At 33.6% G+C, this 19,103-nt stretch overlaps 1 protein-coding gene across 1 annotated transcript; it reads left to right on the forward strand.

The window, feature by feature from the left end:
• The first annotated feature begins 10,392 nt into the window (after positions 1-10,392).
• LOC128243792 (carboxypeptidase B-like) lies at positions 10,393-18,255 on the forward strand. Its single transcript, XM_052961744.1, has 11 exons — positions 10,393-10,536; positions 11,618-11,684; positions 12,238-12,336; positions 13,287-13,415; positions 13,630-13,737; positions 14,437-14,541; positions 14,846-14,950; positions 15,796-15,919; positions 16,497-16,693; positions 16,859-16,943; positions 17,809-18,255. Exons 1-11 carry the CDS (start codon positions 10,469-10,471, stop codon positions 17,985-17,987), a joined length of 1,266 nt encoding a protein of 421 aa, XP_052817704.1. The 5' UTR covers positions 10,393-10,468; the 3' UTR covers positions 17,988-18,255.
• The last annotated feature ends 848 nt before the right edge of the window (positions 18,256-19,103 follow it).

Here is a 19,103-nt window from a genome sequence, read left to right on the forward strand (position 1 = left end):
AAAACTAGTGTCGCAAATGAATAACTAATCATTAAAGAGGACATTGTTATGGATATACAGAAGGACAGAGTGGTTCGTAAAGGATATCCGCATTTTCCCCTATGTTTTATGCAACAATAAGATGTGTTTAGGCTGTTGCTTTACTCTGGATTACCAAAACAACTCTAAATTACATCTATAGCATGCATTGTTATAGTTTAGTTCTCAGATATGGATGCGTATGTTAAAAGGTGCACCCCTCTTACGGCGTATTCTGAATTCGTCCCAGTATATCTCACTTCTAAATTGGACATTAGAAATTCATTTTTACATAACTTGTTTATATACGTATGGCATTGTAAAGCATTTAGGAAGCAACACAAACTGATTACATATTACAATAAAAATTCAACATGTTTTATCGAAAAGCCTCTTTTTGGCAGTCAAGTGCTCAATTCTCGATTTCAATTGATGAATCGGAATTACGTGCTTGGGGACAGGGACTCTCAATATTCCAAATTACTCGCGTATTTCAACTATGTGAATACAAATCCGAAACCTGATCCGCTTCATTTATTTGCAAATATACACCAGAGCGTTCACAATGTTGTACAATTTCTCTCTACTGGCCTGACTAACAGTACTTGCTTCAGACTCACATTTACAGCCTCATTTTTAATGTCATTCATCTTTTACTGTTCAATGTCTCGAATTAGACACAGCATACGTACTTGTGAAACATATCTATAATAAGTATCACAATGACTCTAGCGGAAGCTCAGTTTTGGAGGTGTTTTGGGTTAAAGCAATCTATTATCTATACCCTAAAAGGAATATCTATTTCAAGAACGCTTATTATTATTATGTATATAATACAAATATAAATTGCATAATTTTATGTTGCAATTTCGTCATATTACGACTTAATGAACTACGTTTCTTGTTAAAAATCATTTTGACATTGAAATCATATTTTTTCATTACATGACAAGACTGATGTACGCATAAGGGAAGTCACACTTTCTTGACAAGTTGAAATGTTATGGGTATTCTAACACAATGAATGTTTCTCCCATCGACTGCTGTACAAATTTCATCCAAGAACATTGTCGAAATGCATCTTTATTAAGTTTTTTTATTTGAACGCTGTTAAACTATTTTTATGTTGTAATTCAGCCTAGGAATATGTAATATGTTACGACCTGAAATATTGGATTTCCGAGGAGCTTCATATCATATTTACTACAAGCCCCTACTATGTCTTCGTATTAGCACGCACGCACGCACGCACGCACACACACACACGGACACAAGCAATACACATGTACCAATACGTTTCGTTTGTTAGCAGTACATCTCGACATTTAAGGACATATTATATACAGAATAACAACTACTGAGTAAGAGTAAGAACACGCCAGACGTTTACCAAGAGATATTTCAGGAATTAACTCAAATACGACAGTTCGAATAAGTAAACTCGTGTTTCTTATTTGGCTGAGACGCAGTTGTTGACTCATATTACAATGAGCATCAACGTCTGCATTCCACATTTACTTAAACTTCAATTTTCACAAATGTGAACGCAGAAGCTTAATGGTGTCAAACCAAGGGACGTTGTAATAAATGAGCTCAAAATAACAACTATTTTAATAGAACTTTCTAGGAGAACAGTGTACCGAATCATACTGCACTTGAAAACATACAAATAAATGAAAGAACTTAAAGCAGGTCAATTCCCTCTAGAAAATACCCATCAATGCTGTGTTTTTTTATTCACAAGAACACTCGTTACATGTTTACGTTAAAAGATAAATTACTCAACACTAATGGAGCCTACAAGAACAGCCGTCGTTTGTCGCTGATGTGTAGATATTTGGTGTCAGAGAGCCTACTCTGTTCAGTTCTGGGTTTCCGTTTATTTGATTCGCTTCAGGTCGTATTCACATTTAACTCGGTTAATTAGAGTAAAGGGATATAAGTGTTGTCTTTGTACTTTGTTTTTAATTCCTGTAATTTTAGGTACAACACTTCAACTATGTTTTGTTAATTTGTTGTTAGTAGCTACACTTAGGAGGGTTATAAATGTATCTCTTCGAGAAATTGTGAGTTCTGCAAGGCCTTTTCATTGTTTATCTAAACAGGACCTTCGTCAATTTTGTGACAACATGACTTGTGTCCTGTAGCTTTCATTACACTTTGTTTCTATACAGGTATTGCCACTAACTTCAATGAAACACATTTCCTTTTTATAGTATTAGGCGATGTAAGCGATGGAAATCCAAAACAATGATTTGTTTATGAAATGCACAGGACTTGTTCATTCTCGATATATAAATATTTTCATAAACGGACAAGTACAAAATAATATCTAAGTTATATCAATAATAACACGTTTTATCTAAACGGCTTGTGTATAAATTAATTTATTAAAGTTCGTGGAAAATGGAAATGGCAATGGTATGCAATATCAGCTTTTTTATTTGCTTCAAGAGAGGCATCATTCCAAATAACGAGGCATTTTTCTTCAAATTAATTCCGCATGGACACATGGCCAAGTTTTAAAGATTCAGTGTCTGCATTTGAAGAAGACAATGCAACTTAGCGTGCTTTTATGACCGCAGATATTCACAATGATCTAAATAATGACCGTTAAGATTTAATTTTCAGACAAAGGAATGGGAAGTTAAGTATGAATAAACATTTGAAATGATTCATACTATTGTTTTTGTCACAATAATAACCAGTTTTAGAATCTCGTGTACTACAATATAAAAATGCGCACTAGCATTGAAACTAAACATACATCGATCTGATATAATGAGGCATTTAGAATAGAAAACAACAACCCATCAAACATTGAACCCGAAAAAAGATTTTTCGCCTGTCGGGAGCGGCATTTTTGTTATTTTGAACGTAATAATAACCTTGACCTTTGACCTACTTCCTCCAGAACTAAAAGAAGATATCTACTGACCATTGCAAATGGGCAAACCTAAATTGAAGACTTCATCAAATTGTTTAATATTTAATATAATAAATATTTTCTGACCAGATCAAAGGGTCAATATTTTTCTCTTGACCTATTAACCGCAGAATTGCTTTGACTTATTAACATCAGAATTAACGCCCAAAATGATGCAGACGACGAAGCCGCACTAAATATCTCTATATGTCTGCCATCCTTCATGCCAAGGCTTTGTTTTTCTGTTGATTTACTATTATGTCCTTGAAAAAAATAACACGTGGCAGTTAATTATTACGTAATGTTAGACTATGTTTATACACCACTCGCTTTTAATGGCGAAATGCTTTTATCTAATCTGGTTCCATAGCCATGTCCATCCGTCAACATGATCGGGCTACACCTAACAAAAGTTTGAACGTGAATTGCAAATATATCTTACATTGAACAAACCGAGTGTATCCGTATGGACTTGCACGTTACAGGACCATTGGACGGAATCAGGAATCAATAAATTGATGCCCATTGGATTTGAGCCCATACCTTTACTGGTAACATTTAACATGATAATTCAATAATGTATACAAAAATGTGTCGTAATACAAAATGGCCCCAATAACCAGTAGCCTTTATATTTATAGAACTCATATAAGGAAAGCAAACATAGGATGATCATCAATTAACGGTCTTAGAATACATTCAATTGTTTTATTTGTACGACCGATAACGTCATCAGAAAATCAAAATCATCAGAAACACTTGTAAATCATTTGTAATTGTACTCTCCTAAGAACGTTTCTTTTAACAGCGATGCAAAAATAGAACGAGTTTAGCATTTTGTTTCCATTGTTCATTTGTACAAAATATCACGTCTCGTCAACAAACGTGTTTAATTAACTGAATTGTACAAATGAATAGGGTTAATTTAATCGTCACTGTTATGTCAAGAACGAGACAAGACGTTTATTTCTACCGACAGATCTGAAGTCCACTGTTAGATGTGTTAAGGTACAAATGTGTGCAAATTAACGCCTACTAATAGTACTAAAAAGCACTAAAAATGCGATTTTCATTCAAAGTTAAGAACTGCAAAAAGGTCATGCTGTATTCGTCGGCAAGTTATAACATATAACATACAGTATTGCTTCAATTGCGATGCAAGTCCATTTGTCGGAAAAAGAAGTAAATACTGGTAAATAGTATGTACATGTTTGGACTAGATAAAACTTTTTTTGTAATGGAATAATGGCATATACAGAAAAACGATTAAATATTTAATATAAAGTGTTTGAAGTGTAAACATATTTACCGTCTGTTATTAAACGAGAGTTGGTAAACATTTGCTAGTATATGAAATGGATATACATTAAATAGCTCCCGCCACCGTCAATGCAACCTGCCAAAGGTAATCAAGAAAATTTTTAAGTCAATTTCAATTGATATATTTCTTTATCTTCATATCTGAAGAATATATAGAGGAAATGTTTCAATTCCGATGGTTTCGAAAATTACTTTTTCGAGTGATCACACATAACCATCTGCTTTCACAAATGTAATGAGTCTATATTTCCCACCAAATCAATACAATTTCTGTTTTAATCTGCTAACATATAAAAATAAATATCAATTAGTTCATTTCGCGTTATTTGGAATCCGCATGATAAAAATAATTACGTGTCAGCCCAGTAGAGTGAACGCGACGCTTCTTTTATTATGCAATGTGTGAATCAAATGCTGAGTCTTAGAGCAGTGATACTACCACTAAACTACCCACTATATCTGCTTTAGCCGGACTATACGTGTTTACAAAAATGTGTATGAAATCAAACCGAGTACTTAGAGCTCTCGCAAATTATTCTGACTACAACAAACAGCTGATTGTTCTAGTAATTATTTTGCTAGATCTATTTAAAATATATGCAATGAATTTCATTCCAATGCATATTCCGGTTCCCTTGATAGCGCAACACAATTTATCAGATCGCAGCACTAAAAATCCATATAAAACGTAGTTCACTGGTGGTTTGCCTGAATCCATTAATGAGTTGAATGTACACTTTGCCATTAATTAATTTGTCTTTAAATGAGGAAACAAATTCTTCATAAAATTTAAAAAGCCTTAGTGTCATTTAATTGAATACATTATTGTCATAAGTTGACAACAATGTGTTTTATTGTTTTGTTCTTATATTCGCCTTATGCTGCATCTTTTTCGAAAAGATTACTTGCATGTTTGATACAAAAGCAACTCTTCTTGTCGCTTTTAATGATTATAAGTCAAAAGAAGATGAGGTTTGTGAAAGTTTAAACATTTTATTTTAACGATGCATGATAATTTTTGTTCTCTGAAAGCACCATTCCTCTATTTCTATATTTAAGGATTTGAAGCGTATAAATCCTATAACACCTATTACAAAACATGTCTAACATGGCAATGTTAATGAAGAAATCTTACACGTTAATCAAATTTGTCAAAGAGGAATTTGGAATATTAAGGCAAAGGCAGCCATTAATTGTGATCGACACCAAATCAATATATGAAGTTTTCGTTTTAAACTTTAATTCGCACGCACTTCGCAAAACATGTAAGTGTTTATGGCATTTTGTTACTGAATGCGAACAAAATATTTTAATGGAAACTTTCCAGAAGAGATATGTGATAAGCAGTGAACTCGAAAACAAGTGCGCATTAGAAGCCAAATTTAGCTGATAAATACCCCTTAAAGAACGCTTAAATCCTGTTGCTTTTCTCTGTACAATATGGCACTTAACCTATTTAGGTTAAAATATAAAGTTCTCAACACTAATGGTGGCAACAGAAACATACCTCGTTTATCGCTTATTTAAAGAAATTTGGTGTCAATGAGCTTCCAGTGTTTAATTCCGGGTTTCAGATAAATTTATTTGAAGTAAGTCTATTTCTCTATGAAATGTATTAATCATACTTCATTCACAGGACAAAGTCACTTAAACAACGCGTATATAAGTACCAAAAGTTTCCTTAAATAATTTTGCAAACAGCAATATCAGACTAAACCTAACACAAGGCTTCGCATTTATACTAATACATTTATCACAGAAGTTTAAGAGATTTGTTATCGCACAAACTAACTTCAGAGCTAGGAGGTCACGGTCTTTGCAAGAAGCTTCTCAATGTCTTATTTAGAAGACACAGCACCCTTGTTCGATAGGCAAAACTCGAGCAGCCATCGTAAACTGTTTATTTTCATAAAAGTAATCGACTTGATTTGTTAAGCCTTTTTGGCACTAGGACATTGACTTCAAAAGCCTCTCAGGCTAGTGATGTTGACACTTCAGGCACCAACATTTGCCATCAGTTACCAGCTGAAAGTCTCAATCAAACGTAGACGTTTTTGTATCATATTGTGTATGTAGCTTTATAGAAATGGCATTGAGGCACGTTTTAACTCCGCACTCATCAAGTAAGTTAGCCTGATAACTACGAAATTTTTATGCTCAGTATAAGCGACATGAAAAACATCGATTTACAGCGCGGTTTAACATAATTTTGTTTGGATTGATAGCATTTTTAAACAATGAAAACTACAGGCCAACAACAAGACCAGTAGACAAAAGATGATGATGATCCAGTTTGAAGGCTAAGTACAACGCCGAACAGACACTTAACAAGAGACATAGTTCAAGCTTCCTTGGCATAATATCAAAAAGAAAGTGTTTACAGTTGATTCAGTGCATATATCATATGAGCAAGACAATCAATGTACAATGTTGAATGGACATCATAACATCATACATTAAACTATTTCATAAATATACATTTTTTTTTAAAATAACTAATATTTCTTTAATTTCTATATTCTATTTTTATGTTAATCTCTATATACAGATCAACACAGAGGGGCCACATAAAGATTAACACAGACAAATAGACAGACCAAACATGCATCAGAATATATGTATTAACCATCGTTGGTATCGTGTTGTCAGTTCAGTGAAACAGAAACATGCCGTAAGCCAAATTTCAATTAACGCGTTTTTATGATGGCATTGACGCTTATTTATCAATATGAGTAACGTATGTTTTCCTTATACCAGAACGCATAAGACTGACTGTATTGAAAGGTTCTGACAGACAAATCTTCGGTGCAGCTTAATAACTGTTACACGCAAGCACATGTCACCTTTCCATAACGTTGTTGACTTGGAATGTGTTGTCAGGTTGTCCTCACGCAACAATTTCGTACATTGAAACAATGCGACGAGGAAAAATTCTGGACTGTAAATAAAAACAAAACGTTCCGTTAATGTCATCCTGCTTCAGTTTTCTTGACAGTCAAAATACTCAAAAAGCCCGAAGGAAGCTTTGCAGCATCTTAGAATAAAAGCAGTATTTACAAAGATCTACAAATGATGTAACCATTATGAAGGAAGAGACAAAGTTCTGAGTGATATTTGATTGCCCTTGTTCGGAACATAATTTAATGTTTTAGGGTAAAGTCATTTGACCCACATCTTGACCAGATTAATTCGGATTTTCCCTCTATTTTATGCTATTAGTAAAACATGCTTACCACGTTCCATCATATTAAAATGAGTTGTTATTGATAACAGACCGTTAAACAATCATGTTTTTATCGAAAGAGAACTATAAACCAGGGCAGTGTGTATTTGAAAACTCCAACTATTACTCTGTAGACGTATACCACACAACCATAGACATGTAGTGACTTTGAAAGTTTTTTTGCTGGGCATGGCTGTATTTATAATTATGCTGAGACTAATTCCTGACGAAATCTAAAATAAGGACACTCGGAAAATGTCTGTACTGATGTCCATTTTGATAGTCTATCACAAAATGTTCTATTACCAATTAGGTGACCGGCGGTCACATTAAACCACCTGTCTTTTTTCCTTTGTAATGGTATATATTAAAACAAAAACTTTTAAACAGGTAAAGTACATGATTTGGTAGAAAAAGATTGTTAATGACGACTGCATTATTTCCATCCTCACCATGTTTCAAGGTCAAAAGCCTATTTTGGCAAATGCCATTGCTAAAATGAGCAAGGGGCCATTCATGAACATGAGTAAAAGAGATTAAAACTTCATGACTTCTAAGTTCGTTGGTCATTAGTAAACATGCAGTTTAACTGAAGTCCATTTGTCAGGATTTATACATGAATAGCAAGGAAATGCTGATAATTTGTATGTACGTTTTCGGAATAGACACAACCGCTTCGGTAATGAAATAATTATAGACGGAGGTCAGGAGGAAAGGATTTTTACAGTTCTTGACTTTGGTAAATGAAGAACCGTTATAAAGTTTGTAGAACTGTTCAAGTAGATGAAAGAATTATTGAATGAAATTTACGCTCCAATATTGCTAAAGAACGTGTTCCAATTTCTACACTGAACCCATTGCGTCAGGAAGATTTTTTTGTTTACTCTGCCAATCTTTTGATTTGTACAGGCATAAGCAGTGGTAGGATAAAGTTTAACCTATGCTATAAATAATGATGCTTAATAACGAACAAAACAAAACAAAATCTTGCACTTAATGGTTCATTTTAGCTAGACACTTGACAATTAAAACTAAATCTTAACCTTTAAACATGACTTTTGTTTTTCAATGAATGAAACGCCATGGCTAAAAATACCAAAGTGTGAAAAAAATTGTGGCGGAGACCGGATTCGAACGGGTGTCGCCAAAATAGCAGTCCAGTGTTGTACCCACTGTGCTACGAAGGCTCACTGTAAACGGTTGGAATATTTAAGCTATATACCTAACTTAGTAATATTCCGTGAAACGTCGACCAGCCAATCATGCATAAGGAATGAATTCTACTAGATAGACATCCCTATTAATCTTTTGTTATAGAAACATACGAAAAAAACTGCGAAAAATAAATTAATTGTAAACTATGTGGTACTTCAGTTAGTAAGTATCATTGCATTGTACACATTGAGACCAAGTTTATGTCAGTTTATTGAAAATATTAGTTAATTAGTACAATTTTTAATTCAAGTTCACAGCAACCCACAATCATGATATAAAATGGTGTTTTTATAACAGTGTATTTTAAGCGGTTTAAACTTGTTTGTAAGACGTTTAATACAGATTTTCGTAATCCATGACTACACAGATATGTGTTATTGATTCAGGCTAAAGTTATCTCAACATTTCGGGAAGCACCATAAGTTGACAGAATAATTTGGCAATAAAACATATAAAGAAGGTGTCATGACTTTGCATCCTCAAGATTCATGACGTTAACTGAAGCAGTATTTTTTTTAAATTTCACTAGCATAAAAATCGACCTAATAAATTGCAGCCTAATAAACTTCGTTTTATTACGTCAGAAGAGCATCTGTTTTTATCCTGGTTACAGGAGCAGTTTTGCGGACTACATAATAGAGGTTCATTTTAATCCATTGGAAATGTCATAATTAGTATCAAAATGTAGTCACCTGAATGCAGACATATTGCGATGTCATTATGGAAACTAGTGTGATATGAGTACAAACTAGAGTCCATGTACGTTGGCATATCGTTTATGAATAGCTGCAACGTCAATATGACAACATCAACCGTTAAAGTTACTCTAAAATAGAATATAATAGAACGTGGTTTATATAACACTTTTGGATATCATTTCTAGGTACCGTTGATTAAGTTGATAAAAGTTCGCTGTTTAAAAGGGAAAAGATACTAAAAATATCCTCTATTATGTAGTCCGCAAAACTGCTCCTATACAAATGTTGTCCTTTTTAAGACGATGTGCAGTGACCTTGACCCGGGTCCATACCTCAAAGGTCAAGTTCACATCTGACATTTAAAGGTCATAGTACACATGCTTGTGCCCGGGCGTTTTATATATTTAGCAGTGTAGACATGTCAATTTTTACCAGATTTATTGACCTTATACATTTTATGTACTTTTAGCAACAATAACAGAATTTTATCCAAGAACTCGAACCAATTGCAATTTGTGCCAGTAATCCATCATGAAGTTTCGGGTCTATATTATGACAATGATTAATAGAGGATAAGAAATAAATGTTAAATGAAAGTGTTAAACAAGTTTCACAGATTGACATTTAGCGCACTCTACCAAGCATTATCATTATAATCAGGTATAAATACAAGTCAGAAAACCTTTTGTTTCGAAGAAATCCGTTTGTTTTTTTTTTGTATTTCCGTGAAGTCATTATAAAATCAATTCTTATTAGACAAAATATGAAGACATCTGTTGGGCATATTGCACTTTTCACAAGTACTCAAGTGATCATAGCGAGTATATCAATTGGGATATTATTAGATTTCATGATCAAATAATTATAGGTATTAAAACAAGATATAAAACATTTTGCTTCCACGAAATCCGTTTTTTATATTTCCATGAAGTCATTATGAAATCAATTCTTATAAGAAATATGAAGACATCTGGTGTGTATATTGCACCTATTATAACTGCTTAAAACTGTTATAAAAGTGAGTTTATCAAACGAGATAGCCTTGTATATTCCTCTAGGATACAGGAGATGATGGACGTGTATTTTATTATTTTCCTTGGACTTTCTGCGGTGGGAGCTGCAAAGAACTATGACGGGTAAAAAAATAATTATGTTTAGAATTTCTGATTTTGGATCATTTTAGATAAAAATGCACCAATGGGATACTTCTTATCAGTAGGAAAAGATGAAAAAATAACGTTGATAAAACTCGTGTTTATTTGCATCGGCCACTGGTATTTTACCAGTGGCCGATGTAAATAAACATGAGTCGGCATCTTTACCCTGTCCAACGACCAGAAATATTCCATTGACAAAAATAAAGTCCAAATGAACTTTCCGTTTGCTAAATTTCTGTAATAAAGGGGCAACATCGTTACTAAGCGTATTTCCTGATAAAGGAAAGCAATAACGGGTTACTTCCTTATCCTCACATAATGGTACCGATGTTTATGGTTATCGGTAATTTAAATATTTAAATAAATGCTTCCTTTCTCCAATTGATTTGTTTGGAGAAAAAACTTCTAAAATACAATTGAAATGCTTTGAGAGTGTTGTCCTACAATTGCATTTTAAATCCATTTTGAATTTGAGTGGTGAACACATTAAACTAACTCTGTGTTTGCTTTTTCAAACGGGGAGAAATGCCCAATATGTGCAACTATTCAACAGAGGTTCTGTTTCATTGAGATTGTGTTGTCTATTTTAATTGATATCTAAAATTATAATTTTTAGGCATTCAATAGCAAAATCTTCTATAAACCTTATACTATACAAATTAGATGCACTTCTGTTACTGTACATTTGATAGCCCAATCAGTGCGAAAGGTTATTGCAAAATAAGGAGACAAAATTAGTTAAAAAATATTCTAAAAAGTCGTAATGGAATACTCAGTTATATTTTGAGAATGGAAATACGACATACATCTAAAATATATCATTTCTTTCTGAGCAAAAATCGAAAACGCCAATTACTTATCTTATTGTATAGGTCGAATTTGGCCGATTGCGAATTTGATTGCTGTGATACTTAATACAATTCTGTTTGATAGCTATCTGTTTGATTTGTTGGCTGCATTAAAGGTATGCATGTAAAAGTACCATTCATCATCCAAACGGTATCAATTTCAGATGAACGGGAGAATGTACAATAATACAATATCCCGTTTCCCTTTTCAGGTACCAGGTCTTTAAGATCAAACCCGAAGCGGAAGGGCAAATGGAAAAGCTCCGTGAACTACTTAAGGTGGACATCCATACGAAATAAATATGTCAAACCAGATAATTACATACAACAATCGTCTGTTATTCATATGATCTTGTTGTCTTTTTTCGTTATATGTTTTTCGTTTACAGATTTATACGAATCAAATGCACAAAAGTGTGGTGTACATAATACAGCATATGAAGTTTGCCAATTTGTAATAAGCTTTGGTCACTTACTAAGGTAAACATTATGGTAACGAAAAGCTAAAACCTATATAACGATAACACATTCCAGCTAGCTCCAGTCAGTTGTGCATTTCTAGACGAGCTTTGTTCATCGCGCAAGAAAATGTTGTGCCTCCAATGTTTGCCTCTCGATGATGACATGTTTGAGTTAGAATATTATCTTAGTATATCATTGCTCGTTGATATTAAGCACATTAATGAGAAACATTTAATACAAATAATATGATTTAATCGCCATAACATATTATATACACGAGGGTAGATTTAAGTTTGAATATGACACATGTAGTGTAAGTAAGTTACAACCAAGGCCCGCTGTAGTAACATATTCTCGTTTTAATATACAGGATATGCGTTTAGATGTCTGGAAGGAAGGGGCTATTGGCCAAGAAACTCATGTCATGGTTAACCCGAAACTGCTCGTAAAATTTCTTCACAAAATGCAGGTCAGGAAAGCTTTTTGCCTGGGTTCTGATTTTAGAATATAAGGCGAGATGTTGTATCCTTACTGGAGGAAGAATAATTTATTGTTAAGAAATTTACACCAAAGTAAAACATAAGAGAAAAAAATGTTACCTTAATTGACAGGAATTTATGCATCATGATCTGACTTCATACACAAGATGATAAGTTTTTACTATCACCTTCAAGTTTAATTTGTAAAATGTTTCCAGAAAGAGAATTATAAAGTGTAAAGGTATTAAAGCGGTGAATCTCTTTCCATCTCTGCCCATAAGCTTTCGATGCTGTCGATCTATAAGAAATTAATGTGTAAAATAATTCTACCCTTTATGTATCTTCATAAATTCCTTCAATATATTCGCACACAATTCTTTGCACGCCTGGGGTAACATTTGTTTTTACCAAAGATAAACTTTTCGACAATGATTTATATGATACATCCTTAAGAAGATGACACACTATCACAATGTACTCAGTACTCCTAAATGTTCAGCCTTATATATATGTTATATGTATATGAATAATCTTAATTTGGAATTGTAAACAATATTTTTGCGTTCAGTTCATTACATAACAAGTTGAGTTTCCTTTGTAAAAATAGACAAACCATATAAACACACTTGTCTAAAGAAAACTCAAATCACGAAAAAAACACGATCAATAGAACGTGAATAGCGATATAGGTGGCAGTATTATTCAGAGATTGTGATTGCTATTGTTATATCATCTCTGGCTGATGCAGCCCTAACAAACATTCAATTGTTACATTATAATTATATTATCAATTAATAATATAACATGGTTGCATTGCAAAAAACAACAACTTGATATCCTCATACATCAAGTGAAAATGATAATTTTGATACCTGGTGTATTGATAACAATTTGTATTTACAGTGTATATTGCACGCTTTTCAACATGTTCTCTTTGTAGAAAATCGATTTGCAAACTGACGTCATGATATCAGATGTCGGAGCCCTGGAAAGAGCTGAAAGTAAAGCCATGAAACAAGGTTCCGAATCTGCATCATTTGATTACTCCACTTACCATTCGTTAGCAGAGGTATGTTTTACCACTATGTCCTTGATTGGTAAAAGCCTTTTATTTTAAAATTTTAACAATTTATCTATAGTGGCAGTATTACAAACAAAATTATAGTTTATTGGAACAAATTTCTGTTGCGTAAGAATGGTCTTGTTAACGTTGGGGAAACCGGAGAACCTTTTTAAGTTTGGAGTGGATGCTTTGTACTGTTGCTCACTTTATTGTTTAACAGATTGAAGCATGGATGACAGACTTCACAGCTAATGCCCCGTCTGGTATAGATGTCACAAAAATAAAAATTGGTGAATCATTTCAAGGACGTGATTTGAATCTCTTGAAGGTCCGTGCGATATTTATATTTAAAGTTTAACATATTCGAGCTTATTGTTTAAATGGAGTGCTTTATAAAACATAATTGTTTGTTTCAGTTTAAATAGTGATATACTTTACCGAGTGAACAACAAAATCTTCATTTACTCTTCATGTTCAAAAGGTGGAATTGCGATATTTTTTCGAAACATTTTTTAGTATATGCCTTAAAAGGATAAAATTAAACAGTTAATTGTAGTTTATTTTAAAAGCGCGCCGATTGGTATGCGAACGTTATATCATTTTGGGAAAGACATTGTTGAAACTGTGTACCTGCACTATGCGCTCTGCCAATTGATTTGGAAATAAGAGCAGGATTAAATTCCAAAACATTGAAACATATCAAATTGTAATTTCACTAGTGAAATATTATTATGCTATATAATATTTCAATCATTGTTATGTATGCTAATGTTTATTTGTCAATCGTTATTCATCTTATAATAAAATTAAAATCATGTTACTGTGTATTTCTTGTGCAAAGTTTGATATAACCAACAGTACGTTTAAAATAAGAAGATAATGATGCAATATGCAATTTTTATGAAACACTGAAATAAACATTGAACTATCACGCAATCGACTTACTGATTACATTGTTTTGCTTGGTTTTGTTTGAAAATATTCCTGTTGTTATCGATTATCAGATGATTATTGAACTACTGTACAGGTTGAGAGAAACCCAAGTGTGACCAAACCAAACATAATCATGATATTTGGTTCCCATGGTCGAGAATGGATCTCTCCTGCAACGGCATTGACTTTTTTAAACTATGTAAGTGCGTATTTATCATAAAACCTCATTTCTTTTTGTTTATATTTCATTTAAATGGTTAGAACAAATCGCATTACTGGTTTCTGGATTTTATAAAAACTATTAAAAAATGTAAATTTGGCCATTTGTTTTAACTAAATTATTGATTATTGATTAATCGTTATTGTCTTATAACCACATTAGAATGATGTAGCATGTATACAATTTTGAATATCACTCCTTGATTTTTTTCCTATTGGATCCTTTATTAATGTACAGTAAATGAAGCCATGCACTGATATATGTGTCGGTTTACTTAATCAAGCTCGTGAGCGAAGCCAGTGCGTTGACCACGTATAGCTGGCACATAGTTCCCGTAATCAACCCTGACAGCTATTATCGCACAACGGATGCTGCAGGAGAGGAAAAGGTGCAGTAGTTATCTAGTTCATTGACAGTTTGTTCATACTGTTTCAATACTTCAATGATAGTTTCACGCTCCTTATCTTATATTTCTCGTAAGTAATTGAGGTATTAAGCGCGCGCTTTTTTCTCATCATTCTAACTAATTGTAACACAGCAAGAGCTTTTTTATCTTGCTATACTAGTGGATTCCAGATACTACCTGGCAATTTACAAACATGTAAAACTGAATAGCCTGGCGACTAAATATTATTATTTATTGAAAAAAGGATAACAGTTGTCGAGGAAGAATTTATAAATATAACACCAATATCCCTTTATGCAATTTGATCTCGAAAGAATGAAAACTCGGTCAACCTTCTTTCGCGTGAAATTGAAATAAAGACAAAAAACTTCCATAACCTTATCAGATATTTATTTTCGGTCATTTATTTTACATATTAGTGATACCAAAATGGCATAGGAAATGTGGGATCACCTGACATGAACTATTATAATTATCACTAATGGCCTATTGAAATGAAAAGCCTAGTTATACATCGGAAAACATTTAGGTACATACATTTTTTTTACCTGTGTAATCTTTTCTACTTACGGATAAAATGTATTTATGCCTGAACACTTTTTTATGAACCGTCTCACTAAAAGCAAAGAAAGTCGCCAAAAAGGAAAACTTTGGTCAGAAATGACCTACAGAACATATTTGACGGCAATGTTTTGAAATTAAGTTGGGTTGATATGTTTCATAAAACCTTCTATAACTGTCTGTAGCAATGCGAGACTGACCCTGAAAACTAAAATGACCCATATATAAATACCACGGCACTGTAACTGTTTTATTTTATTTCGTAGGATCGCCTTTGGAGGAAAACGGTGTCTTCGCACAGTATAACCGTGAATAATGGAACTAAAACTCTAACTTGTTCCGAAGGGGTGGATTTCGATCATAATTTTGGAAGAATGTGGGTTGGATATGGTGCGTATACAATATGGTGTAAAAGTGGTTTTAAACAGTATTATCACTATTAAGACAAACAATGTAGGTACATCTGTTAATTTGCAGAGACAGCTGCATTTTGTACCTATTGTCGTATTTGAAAGTACTTCATATGTATAGTTGTAGAAGTAATTTAAAGCTGCAGCAATACCAAAAATAAAACAAACATCATAAATAACATCTATAATATGACAGCTTGTTCCAACAGTACACGCAAATATCATAGCTACAGCTGTATGTTATATCTGTAGCTGTACGTATATACAATACAGTCACAGCTATAAATGTACAAGTTAACTGTAACTGAAGCAGTCATGTTTGAGCTACTGTGTAGGCCATTCATATAAAAACTTATGAAATCAATGTGTTCTTATACAGTCAGGAAGCACACTAATGACCATACAAACAAGTCAGATATATTCATATATATATATATCATATGTATGAGATATGTTTTAATGTTATGTTTTATTCCATGTTGTGATTGAACTAAAAGGTTAGGCAAAATATAGTTCTTCCCATCTACATTCACGCTTACCATACTGTATTTAAACAGATGAGAAAGCTGGCCCTGACTGCTCATCAGAAACGTTTTCTGGACTAGAACCGTGGTCGGAGACAGAGGTACAGGCGATTAGAGACTACGTCATCTCGACCAATGTAGCGGCATTTGTCGACATCCACAGCTACGGCGAAATGGTCCTTTTACCGTATTCATACACAATGACAAAGGTTCCTCACTTCGACGAACTGGTAATTAAGCAGCAACCGCATAAGGATAGTAATTCTTTTTGAGCGAGTATTTAGTACTGTCATAATCTAGGAAAAATGCATGCATATACAAAGTGTATTCCACATAATCAGAGCACTTACATAAAAGTCACTTTTATAACGAAACAAATATACTTTGTTTTTCAGATGGAGCTTGGGACTATTAGTGCATCGGCAATCGAAAGTATTGATGGACACACCTACGCCGTTGGACATATCCCTGACTTACTAAGTACGTACTGCAATGACATACTGGTAATATTTTTGCATGCAGACTTACTTTTAACCGCAATTATATATTATATCAGCTCTTATCCTAAAGGTACCTGATACACAAATAAGTGATTGATGGTTAATAGAATTTGAAACGCTAGCTTATATGTAGGTCAGAATCTTAAATGGCAGAAACTTGCTCATTTGCTATGGCACGAACTTGATTCATAACTATTTTGTTCCTTATATACTATGCCAAATAATATTTAGTTATACACTTTTCATATTTAAAACCATAATTTGTATGTTGTATGTATCACGTTGATATAAACGTTATCAATAAAACAAATCGAAATGTTTGAGAATCAGATTTGTAAATATTCCGTCACTCAAAGCCCAGACGCGCTACTGACCCGTGAAGGTTCAGAAAGCGCACTGAACACAAATGTTAATATAACATGAAGCCAAACATACGGTTTCTTACAAAACATTTACTCTGTATGGTAAGGAGTAAAAACAGACGAACTGTTACAATGGCTTAATGCCTTCCCGCCTGACGCTATTGCGTTTCCTCAAAAACAGAAAAAAAAACTCTCAGTAGGCGTTAACCACTCTTGCCTAGTACAATGTAACGTCAGTTCAACTAGTAAGGTCATATCTGATTCTGCAGATAAAATTTGTTAGAGTTAAAACCAATACTACTTTGTCAAAAAAGCCTTTTTCAATATTTGTAAACTCATTTTACTTTGGTTTCCAAATCATTTTTGGGGTGCTGCATTTTACCCAGCGGGATTTTACGAAATAAAAAACAACTCAAAAGAATATAGAGAAATCATGAAAACATCAAACTTATCTTGAACAGCTTTTTTTACTTTGTATTTTAGCTATGGCCCATGGATTAGCGATAGATTGGACCTGCAAGGATGAACACATCTTGTTCTCGCTTGCGTATGCGCTAAGAGACAAAGGAGAATTTGGCTTCCTACTCCCTCGAGATCAGATTCAAATAGCTGGCGAAGAATTTATTGCGGGAGTCATGGCCATGGTCAATGGACTGCCGTAGATATGCCAGAAGCGCAACAGTTTCAATATTCGAGTGTTGCCAATTGACATTTTAAATAGCAGCTTAAGATCATTGGGTGACAGTCATTATTCACAAGAACTATAATTTAATTCGTTAGCAATATTTCATATAAGATGCAAGATAGATACCACTTTAATTTCGGTCCTTCGCTATTTAATTTCACGACATTGCACGAAGATATCTGCGTTTTAATATTTCAGTTTGATCCATATTTTACTGAATACTAAATAAACAGTAGTTCTTCAAAGTGTTTTGAGTTTCCTTATGGCAGGAATATACATGCAATGTATGTGTGAGCCCCAATTCCGTATGCGAGATTCAGGGCTTATTCGGGACGGAACTCGCATCGTCTGTATCGTTTTGGATGCAAAACGCAAAACAATTGCATCGCCATAAGGCCATTAGATATGAAATATGAGGAGTGTTGAATAAGGTTAGAACGTGTACTTACGGTCAAATGTGCATCCAGAATGGGTCAAATCAGATTAAGATTTTCAAAATTTGGGGTGTCGGCTAAATTTTCATATCAACATCTTGAAATGAGTCATTGATTTATGGCCAAATTAAAGATTTGCACGATAAACTAACGATTGGGCATAAAAATTATGGATATTGCTACACATGTGCATGTTGTCACAAGTTACACATTTTGTGTCAAGTTTCATCGTAAATTGTTTTTGAGCTATCGCTAAGGTGTTTGCATTTCGACGTCTATGACGCTGTCGCCACTGACGACGACGCCAATGATACAACTCGGCTGATTTTTTTGTTCTTTTTGATATGGCACGAGCTTATAGATACAATATTGGTTTGGATCAATTTCATAATATTTTTTTTGTCGCAAAAAGAATACTTTACAAGCGCATTTCATTCAATTGTGTCTTGTATCATAAACATGTAATCATTACAGCAACAATGCCACCATTGAAATACTAAAATCACATTTCTCGTACCGGGATTGACTATACCCTGTATCATTACGTTACTCTATACAGACATAAGACAATTGCTGCCTATAACGACAACGTGTATAATTTAATAGAATGATAGATCATACGTTGTACCGCTGAGTTACAATTCTTCAGAAGAGCTCTT

The sequence above is a fragment of the Mya arenaria genome, chromosome 2, assembly GCF_026914265.1.
Source record: "Mya arenaria isolate MELC-2E11 chromosome 2, ASM2691426v1".
NCBI lineage: Eukaryota > Metazoa > Mollusca > Bivalvia > Myida > Myidae > Mya > Mya arenaria.

What these genes read in the sequence shown, in the direction of transcription:
- LOC128243792 (XM_052961744.1), top strand. Translation starts at nt 10,469, where the DNA reads ATGATGGACGTGTATTTTATTATTTTCCTTGGACTTTCTGCGGTGGGA. An exon ending in GCTGCAAAGAACTATGACGG is followed by an intron (nt 10,537 to 11,617) that starts GTAAAAAAATAA and finishes TTCCCTTTTCAG; the next exon opens with GTACCAGGTCTTTAAGATCA. An exon ending in ATGCTGCAGGAGAGGAAAAG is followed by an intron (nt 14,951 to 15,795) that starts GTGCAGTAGTTA and finishes TTTATTTCGTAG; the next exon opens with GATCGCCTTTGGAGGAAAAC.